The sequence below is a fragment of the Protopterus annectens genome, chromosome 5.part0, assembly GCF_019279795.1.
Source record: "Protopterus annectens isolate FY-2018-M chromosome 5.part0, PAN1.0, whole genome shotgun sequence".
In the NCBI taxonomy this organism is placed as follows: domain Eukaryota; kingdom Metazoa; phylum Chordata; order Ceratodontiformes; family Protopteridae; genus Protopterus; species Protopterus annectens.
This window is the reverse complement of record NC_056735.1, coordinates 743,449,634-743,462,387: the sequence shown is the minus strand read 5'-3', so window position 1 is coordinate 743,462,387 and position 12,754 is coordinate 743,449,634. Positions and strand designations below refer to the sequence as shown.

The 12,754-nt window shown below is 33.7% G+C and overlaps 1 protein-coding gene across 1 annotated transcript in view; it reads right to left on the bottom strand.

The window, feature by feature from the left end:
- Positions 1–12,754, bottom strand: part of LOC122802186 (collagenase 3-like) — a 108,006-nt gene that overhangs the window by 55,457 nt on the left and 39,795 nt on the right. The window contains exon 4 of the mRNA XM_044071853.1: positions 9,420–9,545. Coding sequence (XP_043927788.1) covers positions 9,420–9,545 — 126 coding nt within the window. The remainder of the gene's footprint in view (positions 1–9,419; positions 9,546–12,754) is intronic.

The following is a 12,754-nucleotide window of genomic DNA, read 5'->3' as shown; positions in this document are numbered from 1 at the left end:
CTATACATTGCTCATAGTTTTGATTTAAACTTTCAAAGAATTAATAATTAATTAAATTCAAAATAACACTACATCCACCTGGCAATTGTATTACTAATGGAAATCTGCAAGGAAAAGTAACAGGCTAAAAGTGACAACTTCATAGGAACATAAAAGTGGTTAGGCATACTTTCTATATGTAAGAAAGAGATTTATATATATATATATATATATATATATATATATATATATTTTTTTATTTCATTCTAGCACCATTATTTCATATTATAAGTAATCCAATTGGCTGACTGCCTGAAATTCAAACTACAAAGAGTAACAGCAGTGTTACTCAAGTCAGATATACTTAGTTGCTGCTTTTAACTGAATTTAGAAACTCAGCCAACAATAAAATATTCTAAAAAAATCATATCAAATATGGTCTGCAGGGAGGCAGAATTCTTTCATATCTGAGTTTGAATAGACCTGTATTCAAGTGATTCAAACAGGTCTTTTTATCACCTGGAGACCAGACTGGAACAAAGGTCAGATCTATAAGTACTCATTCAGAGAAAACAAACCAATGAATTTCAAGTCTCTTTTCTAGTTCAGAACTGGAGTAGACTGTCAACTTGTTCCAGATCTGTAGAAACTGCAACTTACCAGCCAAGATAAATAAACTGTTAATACTGTTGTGCATCATATTTTAATTTAGCATATACATTAGTAATAGATACTGGAAAGAAGGCGACTTTTGTCAAATTTAATACCACAAATGACTGCACACTGTGTCTCAGAAGACTGTGGTACAAGAATAGCTTTAAATAGTGAATATGAATAACTATTGCAGCTATCTATTTCATTCATTTAAAATTTGTTTACTGGGAATGTCCAACTTGGACCAAAGCCAACATCAGTGGAGGCCAAGGGAGAAATGCTCCAGATGCATGTCTTTGTAACATGAGAGGAAACCCACACAAATGCAGGGAGGACATGCAGACTCCATACAGAAGGCACCCAGGCTAAGATTTGAACTGGAGAACCTCTTGCTGTGAGGTGACAAAGCAACTGATGCACCACATACATTGTGGTACAGTGACTTATCTGTGGATAATGGTTAAAGGAGATGGAAACATTGTCCATTATAACTTGCAGAATTATTTTCTTTGCTGTCAGTGTCAATTAAAGGTAATACTGCCCTCCTTCTTCCTCAGATGCCCCCAAACTCTAATTTCTATTGTATTTAAAAGCAAATGTTCTGATGAGGCAGTGGAGTGTGTCCCCATTTAGAGTCACGTTGAAGCTTTATACACAAAAGCTTTATGTTATCACTGCTGGTGACTAGACTGTAACTCCATAGTAACTGTACCTTAGATTTGCTACATGCAATGCATATGTAAAATAAACACACACAAAAAGTTATAAATAATGGCTTGGGTCTAATGCCATAGCTTTACATCTGTACTCTTCGTGAAGATCTAAACGAGTATGTAATGTTGTTCAGTTTACTGTTTTCTCTGTATGTTAGGAAATATACTAACTCACAGGATCATTAAATCATACCAAATTAATGTATTTTTGGTTATTAAGAAATTTCACAGTTGTAAGAAAATGTGGAAAGAATCCATTTTTATTTTGACCAACAGTTTTAGCGCTTTCATCTCATTGTAGAGACTTCATCAGAAACAATTAACCACATTTAATTACACTTTATATAGCCCTTCAATCAATGACATCACACAATTAATTAAAAATTTAAACAAACATCAACCTAAAAATGTGTATCAAACCAAAATATATATATTTGATACATATATGCCTGTTGTATTGTATAGAATAACATTTTAATAAATACTGGCACATTAGGTTTTATTTAAAACATAATAGTTAATTTAAAAACTTTATTAAAATTCATTGTTATGTTGTGGATTATTCAAATGCCATGCAAAAGTTACTATTTGATGAGAATACTTACAGTCACACTTCCAAAAACCAAATCAATATTTCGTATTCTAGAATTAATAGTTACTTAGAGGAATATTTATTGGAAGGGAGAATTAGTCCCAGTGAATATGATTTTCTTTTTACAAAATTTCCTAAAATTCCAGTATTTTTTGGAACACCAAAAATACATAAAGATATTTTTAGGCCTCCTTTTAGACCCATAGTGGCAGCTAAGGGATCTAAAATACATCCACTTTCTGTGTTCATTGATTCTTACATACAACACGTGGTTTACAAGACCCCCCATTTGTTAAAAGACTCGTGGGAATTTTTAAAAAGTGTTAAACAGGATTTATTTCAGGAAGATGTTTTATTTTTAACTATAGACGTAAGAGACTTGTTTACATGTATTCCCAAAAATGAAGGGATGAATTTGTTTGAAGAAGTACTATTTAAATACTCGGATCTTGAGAATGATAAAATAAATTTAATATGTGAATTGATGAACATAGTTCTTGAAAATAATTTCTTATGTTTTGAAGGGGAATTTTATCAACAAGTCACTGGCGTTCCCATGGGTGCTACTTGTTCACCAGTGTATTCTAATTTGGTTTTACTAGGCTGGGAAACACAGTATGTATTTGATGGTCCATTTTGGCCCCATATTAAATTATATCTCCGTTACTTGGATGACATTTTTATTTTATGGGGGGGACGTGAAGAAGAAATTATTCAATTTATAAACTACATCAATAGTAGTACTGCCTTCCTTTCTTTTACTTTTCAATACAACACTACGAGTATTAATTACCTTGACACTTGTATCTTTAAAGATACATCTAACAAACAGTTTAAATCAAAAATATTTAGAAAGAAAACATTTTGTAATGCCTATTTACATTTTGACAGCTATCATCCCACATCACAAAAGGTCAGTATAATAAAAGGGCAAGCCATTCGAATTGCCAGGATGACTTCGCATTTAGAAGACTTGAAAGATGAATTCACTTTGTTAAGAGAAATGTTTTTGGAGAGGGGATATCCGTCAGACTTGATTAATTCTACTTTACAAAATGTGTACCAACAATGGGGTCAAAAATATGTTCCCCTATTAGGTTCTTCTGAAAACACTACAGTCGGTAGGGAGAACACTCATGATTTCAATACTACTTGTGTTTTAACATATAACACAAGAACCCCTGCTATTAAAAACATTTTCCAAAAAAACTGGAATATTTTTAGAGCAAATGATGGTTTATACAAGAAGCTGGGTAGTACACCCAGATTTGTTAACAAAGTGGGCTTTAATATGAAACAACTCTTGGAATATAAAAGACCCAATATTCTTCAAAATAAACAAGGTACAAAAAGATGTGGCATGTGTCATTATTGTTCTTACATTTGTGTTGAGCCTATTCTAAGGCTAAACAATGTTATGAACAGTAAGGTATATTTACAAAATGGCAATTGCAATACCAGGGGAGTGGTTTACCTGGCTTTGTGTTGTACTTGCAAACATTTTTATGTAGGTAAGACTGAACGACTACTTAAAAACAGGATATACGAATACCTAAATGATATTAAGAACCATAAGAATACCAATTCCCTATACAAACATAGTACATCTTGTTTAGAATTCAAGAAATTTGTTTTTGGTATTCTAGACACTGTTAAAATAGATATTAGAGGTGGGGATTGGAAAAACCTACTAAAAAAGAAGGAAAGTCAATGGCAGTTTAGATTGGCTTCCATGTTTCCCCCAGGACTAAATGAAACAGTGTCATTAACACCATTACTTATAGAAAGGGCCAATAATATTTGAATTATCCACAGTTATATGTATATATACATACATATAAACATATATTTCTTCTCATTTTAAGACAAGAATTTTCAGAATTTTTAAATGAATAAGTTTACATATTTATATACAACATTTTTATATATATATATTTATTCATCAAGATTAGTATATAATAATGAATTTCAATAAAGTTTTTAAATTAACTATTATGTTTTAAATAAAACCTAATGTGCCAGTATTTATTAAAATGTTATTGTATATAATACAACAGGCATATATGTATCAAATATATTTATATTTGGTTTGATACACATTTTTAGGTTGATGTTTGTTTAAATTTTTAATTAATTGTGTGATGTCATTGATTGAAGGGTTATATAAAGTGTAATTAAATGTGGTTAATTGTTTCTGATGAAGTCTCTACAATGAGATGAAAGCGCTAAAACTGTTGGTCAAAATAAAAATGGATTCTTTCTACATTTTCTAACTGGTGTCCTGGATTCCTGGTTCATTTGGATTTATTTACTAGTCTGGTCAGTTAATCTCTGTGAAATTTCACAGTTGTCCTATGCTGGAATTTACACATGTATTTATATTTATTTAGTTCACTCTCCAAGGTGAAAAGAGAGTGACTTAAACTTTTTCATGGGGAGAATAAGTTTATTTCAAAGGTGATGGAGTCTTTAGTAGTGAGCTAGGGCTGTTTATTGCTTTTTTAATAGCGGTTGTATGGCTGTTTAGCTTACATAGATGCTGATATTCCAAGAAACATTTATATGCATAATGAGTCAAAATATATGTTTATCACACAGAATGCAAGGTGCTGTCCTTCTCTCAGGTAGTATAATGAATATGCGACAAAGTTCTGTCTCAGGGTAACCTAAGTGTACAAACAATCATTTGGCTATGGACATTCGTACACCCTTGAGATGTATAAGGTATTTTTAAGAGCATGGAGACACATGCATTGCACTCCAGGACTGAATAAACCAAAGAGGTATAAATGGGAGCAAAGCAAATCCTTTGCCTATTATGTATATTGCCTGAGCATAAGAACATCACTGAAGTTTTTTTTATTACTATAGTTACTCACTGATCTAATGAAAGATTTCTGTCAATAGATGAAGGTACTTTAAAATGGTAATTAGCTTGAAAAATAAAAGGTTATCTGTACCAGTCCCAACTGTCTTCGAAAAAAAAAATTACCCAAACTTATGGCATGATGGAAGAAAATGTATTAATACTGTATTAATACTGACATAATGAAAACATGGCAAGCAGGGTAACATGACTGGAAAGTAAATATGTAAATATACCTGGGTGCATACTTCATAGAAGGGAGAGGGTAGGTAAAACATGAGGCACATATATCTTTCTACATAACAGAAATTATCAAAGCAATTGAACAAACAAACTAACATGGAGAAAGAGCACAATGGCTTACATTGGCAGAAGAAATGACAGAGTAGCCCACACAAGGATACTGTCCAGAGATGTTCTCATAAGAAGAAATGATTAGCAAATAAAAGATGAAGTCATATTGGTGAAAGCAGTAGTTTCAGCTTCTAAGTTTTTTGTGAGAATAATGTTATTTTATAATCCATATAGTGCTGGTTTGACTCTCCTCCTTTGTTATACAAATGCATTTTCAATGTTTTGCCGTAAAACATTAGTGTACAAAATGCAAAATGAAGATAAAATGGCAGTCACGGATGGAATACCACTGGAGCGCATGTAAAGGCAGGTCTTTTTAAGTGGCTAATGAAACAGTTAGGGAGCAGAATAGGTGCAGAAGATGGTGAAAGAATATTGAAGAGCTATGGCAAAGCTGGTGGAGTGGTTCTACCATAGATAAAATTCAGTGCAAAAATGCAAATCTCAGGAAAGGAAGATACACCTAGGGGTTATGTTGAAAATCAAAAACATGCAAGGAATCTAGTGTAGTCATAAAAATGGCCTAAATGCAAGGAAGCAGTATTAGAAAGCAACAAGGGTGGGCAGATCTAATCTTAGGATTTATAACAAGAAACAGAAAATGCAAAGTCATTGCCCCTATTACAGATACTTTATTAGACCACATCTTACACATCATGTGCCATTCAGGAGGCCTCATCATTTAAAGAATATGCACCAGAAGCATTTCAGAAAAGGGGTAATAAAATGGTGCCTAATGTACAGGAAACATCATATAAGTATAATGTAAATGAGTTTAGCATTAATTTCCTTGAGGAAAGGAAACAGAAAACATACGGGGTAGACCTATTAAGCATCTTAAAGAAATTTGGCTACCCAGATGAATACCATTTTGCAAAAAATAAGATGAATAAGAACCAGGGATCAGTTTGAAGACATATGCTTCAGGGCTCAAGGAAGGTATGAGAAGCATTATTTTTCAGAAAAGGAAGTTGATTTAAACAGCCTTTGTAAAGAGGCCATACAGTCAAGCAATCTCAGTGACAAGAACCAAAGATGAATACATTAGACTAGAGGGCTGAATAGAGCGATAAACTATAATTTAATTAGGATATGAAGATTATCTAGTAAATAACTAGCAGACTTAGTGACCCATGTGACTATGTATCTATCTATCTATCTATCTATCTATCTATCTATCTATCTATCTATCTATCTATCTATCTGTCTATCTATCTATCTGTCTATCTATCTGTCTATCTATCTACCCATCTATCTATCTATCTATGTATCTATCTATCTATCTATCTATCTATCTATCTATCTATCTGCTGGGTAGATGTTTTCTATTCAAACACCCATTTCAGTAATGGCCTGGGTGATAAGCAATGATATGCAACAACTAAACATAAAAGATGATAATTAAAGTCAGATTATACCAACTGTTGGCTAGTATCCTGTGTCATTACCATGACTTGGTCTCCTGAAGTGCATACTATTTATTTATTTATTTATTTATTTATTTGACATTTGTTGACCAGGTTAGTCCAACTGGGACAAAGGCCTTTTTTCAGTGGAGACCCAGGGAGAAAAGATCCACAGTAAAAACATACAATTAATTTGACATATAATACAGCAGTTGTATTGTTGCCTCACAGCAAGAGGTTCTCCCATTCGATTCTCAGCTAGTGTGTGGGAGTGCCTTCTGTGCGGAGTCTGCATGTCCTCCCCATGGTCGAGTGGCCTCCGAAAGACATGCGTGAATGGGTGTGCCTTCGCTGAAGGTTGGGTGTTGGGCACCATAAAAATCTACTGCCAATCATTAGCGGACCGGAGTTCCGCTATTGCGACCCCTTACCGGGAAAAGCCAAAAAGACAAACAAACAAACATAATAATTCAAAAGATTTACATAGATATAAGGAATATATATATATATATATATATATATATATATATATATATATATATATATATATATATATATATATATATATATATATAATATAATAGACATAAGAAATGATAGTTAACATGTAGTTCTCAGAAATGTTTACAAAAAGGGATAATAACTTCTTGCTTAGTTATTTAGTCTTTGTTAACCAGGGTACGTTACTGAAATAGATGGACCGTTTGGCTCAGCCTGGGAGACATCATCAACATATAATACAAAACTGAAAAGAAGATCATAATTCAACAGTTAAAAGAAAATATCATTATCATAAAATGTAAATTCTAAAAGTGTAATAGACTTGAGAATTCCATAGCACTGGAAACAAACTGCATAAAGCTTGTAAAAAACTGAAGTTAGAAGAAATAATACTGTATGAAATTCTTGATGAAACAAGTACTGTTAGGTAAGCAATATCATGGTAAATTCAAGGAGTACAATAAACATTTATTATTATTATTATTATGTATTTGAATTGTATCCTTTTGTCTTTACATGGAGAGAAAAAGGAGAAAAAAGGGGGAGTGGAGGAAATAGCTAAAATAAAAATAATAACAGGAAGAGAGTGGGGTAGTTGGAAAAGGGGGTGGGTGGAAGGGAGGAAGTATATATGGAGGGGATACTTTGAAATGTACCAAGGGGTAACTATTGCCTGCACTTAAGATAATATGTAGTATTCTTCTTTCAATGCAGCCTAGTTTTAGACTTCTTATCCGCTGTCAAAAAATGTGTGTTTATGTGTACATTATTGTGAATGGTACCACATATTCAGTTCTTCAGCTGCCACCTTTTAAATCCTTCAGTGGAGTTACATTCAATAAGGATGACATTCATTACTGATGGTACAATGTTAAGCAATAGAAATGAGTTTCTAAGTTAAATGCCAGAAGGTCTCATAACAGAAGCACAGCTGGACCAGCCAAAGTTGCAATTTTGTAGTTTTAAATAACATTTCTCACTATAGTTAGATTAATTTGAAGAGGAAATTGCTAGATCTTTCGCCTACAGCACTAGGTTATTGATCAGTGCTCTGAATAAAATAATGTTTAACTTATTTTAGAAAAATCACATGTGGAAATACAAGTACTAGGATATGCTCAGTATTACAGTTTCTTAAAAAAAGTATCAGGCCTTTTTCATAACAAAATTTATCTAGAAATCTGAATCCGGCCCCTGGTGCACTGGGATGCTTAGCACAATTGTTTTGGTAGTTTATCATTTGAAATATTTTTCTTCCAAAGACATCCTTCGATTAGATATATGCTGGACAAATGTACAGTAGCTTGTGCACTGGCTTTGTGCAGTCATATGCCAACTTTCACAAAAAGGCAACAAATTTATTTATTTATGTATATATGTATGTATGTATGTGTGCATCCTTTGTTGACTAGGTTAGGACCACTAGGCTATTTATGTCAAAGAAGCTGCAGATCTTTTGATAATATAGTAGTTTTATGCTATTCCTTAATTTTTTCATAATGAATTGTACAAACTGGTAATTATTATTGATGTGAGAAGTGGTTTCATAGGTGTTTACTGCTGGTGGGTGTCACATTCCATCACTCACCATGGTGAGGAATGATATCAACAGTTGGCATCATTGGGCTGCCATAGGAATCTTATTTTGCAAATAAAAGCAAATTATGTTGTTCTTTTCTGCTGAAAATAAATATTCAAAAATATAAAAAAATTACTGGTATTCACAGTGGCACAACAGAGTTATTAGCATGCGATGAGACCACATATATGCATGATATCCTCTGCTATGGATTATGCAAAACATCTTGAAAAACATTTTCACAACAAAACATGGAACCAGTGCTGATGATGTGTGTCATCTACTCATGCCTTAGCCTTATCACAAAAAGTAAATAAGCCTGACTTTTTTTCTAGAAAAAATATTTAACAGATCTGGAAGTACATAGAGTTAAAACATGTGTTCTATAAACTGTTTTAAGGTCAAGTAATAACTATAAAGTTCTTGTGCAACCTAGTTTTAAGAATTCAGTATGAAATGTGTTGAAACTCAAATTTTAGACAAAGTTTGGTCTAGTTCACCTTTGGCTTTGAATAACTACAATCCATTTATCAGAGCTCTGCAAACAAACAGAAGAACATACATGCAAAAGTGCAGGTTGAGAATAAGACATCTGACTACTAAACTATCTGTTTGTATTGTGCTAAGGTTCATGTTGACCCTTACATAACTTTTATCACTTGGAAACCTCAATGTGTCAGGCATAGTTTATTAATAGTAAGTCATTGATATTTTTATTGGTACTTGGAAACATTAGATTTTCAGGAAAAATGTAATATGGACAATTGCATCCTACCATTTGAATCTTTTGTCCAAGTCTCATCTTCATCAAAGTGGGTGTCACCTCCAATACCATCACCTGGAGAAAAAGCATGAGCTAAAGTTCCATGACGTCCATCAAAAGGATAGAAATCACCATGATCTGAAAAAGAAATGAATACATGGACTTCCAAGATAGTACAGAAGGCAAGTTCACTTTAAAATATAAATAAGCAAGGAGTATTTTAAGAATACATTTTACTTCATAGACTGGTGACTGTCAGCACCCATTTAATGGTCAGTGGAGCCTTAAAGTTTTTTTTTCAGTTTCAAAAATAAAAGTAGACATTCAAAGCCAGCATTCCAATTCAAACTAAAAAACTAAAAGAAATGCATCACTACAAAATGGACATTAAATGTTTACTAAACACTTTCAACTATATTGAGAATTAAGGCTTCTTCAGAACAATTAAATAATAACATGTATTACATTAAATAATTGCCTGCAAGTCACATGGAATCAATCAACATATTAGTATACAAACATTTAAAATAACAACAGATTGAAGAGGCATTCAATAAAAACAGCATCAAAGTGAAGACACTGTCTTGCCCTAACGCAGTCGATAATATAGCAGTATGCCAAAAAAGAAGGAAGACCATTTGTGTTTACCTTTGTTTGTTCAAAACTAGGAGAATGTCAAGGCCATTATGTTAAAGTCCTAGCTCTCAATATAGAGGATTGTGATTGGATCTCCAATCATAACAAACATGTTATGTGTTTGAGACACGGATACCAAGAAATTCACCTTGAGAGTGAAGCTTGAGCGGTGAATCTTAGCATCCATGTTGAGAACACGTAACACTATGTTACAATCAGAAATCCAATCATAATTCTTCATAATGCAAGGAGAGTCATCTGTTGCACAGACTGCAAAAAAAAAAAAAATGTTCTATGATAGTTTTGAAAGCCAGCAAACAAGTATGGCAATGTGGTTGGTGTCCTTATATATTTCCTGTTTAAGGAAACTAGTTTGATTCAAAATCCTGGCAGTAATGCAACAAGCAGCAGACAGAAATGGGAGCTGAAATGAAGCTGTTTCATGTTCTACTGCTGTTTGCTGACTAACACTGTCAGCATTTAGTGCTAGACTTGAACTTTACAACATGCAGGGGATGCTTAACAATTGAAGCACTGATATGGCTGGGTCTCATGCTACAGTACCATTGATCCAGCATGTTATCTATTTATCTATTATTGGAGTGGAATCATGGCGTTCCATGCACTACAACACTTTACATTAATGTGAGCTGTAATTCTTTAATAGCTAATCTGTGCTATACTGTAACACTTTAAAATGCATCACCAGAGGGCATACTCAAATCTCAAATGTCACTGACACATAAAGGGTGAAATGCGCCAAGGGTAGTAACTAAAGTGTACCTGCAGACACTCATAATATGTTTCAATTTATAATAAATACTTTATATTAATTTTATGTGGACAGGTGCACAACCTGTGAAACGTTATATTTGATAAGATGATATGGAGTCTGTTGCTGCGATGTACAAACTTTTGCAGGCCACTAAACTTTGGGATAGCATCAATGCATTAGTTAGGCATATATCTGTGTGCTCTGATATTAAATTGTTTTTGTTTTTCATTACAGATCTTATTAATTTAGACAGGAGGGGTGGTGATTGTGACACCCCACCACTGGCTCAGTAATCAAGGACCCTCAATCCTCACCATTGGCAACAGTGGGGGATGTATATTGGAAGGATGGCAGGTACACACACAGTATTTCCAGATGCAACTCTCTGGATCAAGTGCAATTTTCCTTAACAGCACATGGAGACCACAGTCAGTACAGGGCAGGTTTCTCCCTCTTTCTCCAGATCCCTAATAAGACTCCTCACTGGTACAGCTATAGAGTTGAGATCTCAGCTGAGTGGCCAAGCCAAAACCTCCAGCACCCTCTCTGTCCAACCAGTGTTTTGTGTCCCTGCCTAAGTAGCTAGTACACACACTCTATGAAGTTTGATTTATGCACACACACTTGGGAAAGACTGGCGCAAGTTTACTAGTTATGCCCCCTTCTGCCCAGACTATAAGGTAGTTATTACTGCCACCAGCCACCTCTTCATCGGCTACTTTAAGGCCCTTAACAAAGGGTGCCCAATCTTACTGTGTAATGTTACTATCAACACAAATGGTAGTTTGACCAAGAGCAAGGCTATTAGGAGTGGCCTAGACAGTATTATCAAATAAATAAAGAAGTACTCTCAGCGCTTAAATATGTCTAGACAGACCAACCACAATGAACGGTTTAAAGATATTTAATAATGAATATTAAAAGAACAAGAAAATAATCAGTATATATTTACAGTGACAGCAGAGTTCAAAATCACAGTAAATATTTAAAACACCATTGCAGGACAGTCTCAAATAAATAAAGAAAAATATCTAAGCAACGCGTTGCTATATTCCTGACTATATCTAGCTGAATTACTATAACCTAGTACACTTACTTAATTAGAGCAGCAAGGCAAATGTGACAACTAGATCCTCTAGCTGATGTTGTCAGGTCAAAGAATACAGAATGCAGAATCTCTCTGAGAAAGTTCTTAAATTAATATCTCAAATATTACTCCTGGGATAGCTTGCAGAATGGCATTTCTTGTCACCTGACTGTATCCCAGGTAAAACCCCCACTGCTGAAAGCTAGCAGTATTTAGAATCTACCTATGAAAATACATACACATGTGCTTTTACTCAGATCTTTGCAGATCCTGAAAGTCATAAAACAATAAAACACTTCCAAGAGAATACAGAAAACTTCTCAGTACAGACATTGTGTCTGTTACTGCAATGAAACTGAAAAATAAATGTTTTTATTGCTCAGCCAAAAAGTAATTTAATTGCAGCTATTTGTCTGAAGTTTTGCATGAGAACCTTCTGTATTCCAGTCTCCCCTGTTAAAATATATACACTTAAACAGTTACAATAGTGTATGTACATTTCTGCTCTATTCCAGTAGAGTACACTGTGGATACATTTCAGACAGCACTTTGTAAAATACCCTCTTCAGCGCATGTCTGTACAAACCATCCTATATGACATACTGCTCTAATATATTTGTAACCCAAACATCTTACATGAATCATGTTGATATTCACACATGACATATAATTATTTACAAAATTCCAGATAGCTGGGCTGGCAGTATCTACGTTTGTCACAGTGATTTTAACAGCCAGCTTGTAAATGTTTTGTAAAGTATATACTCATTATTGTTCTTTTTAAGTATTACTTACCCTTGTTTTTCATTGCTTTTTGTTTTGTGCATTACTGGTCATGCCATCTGTTTG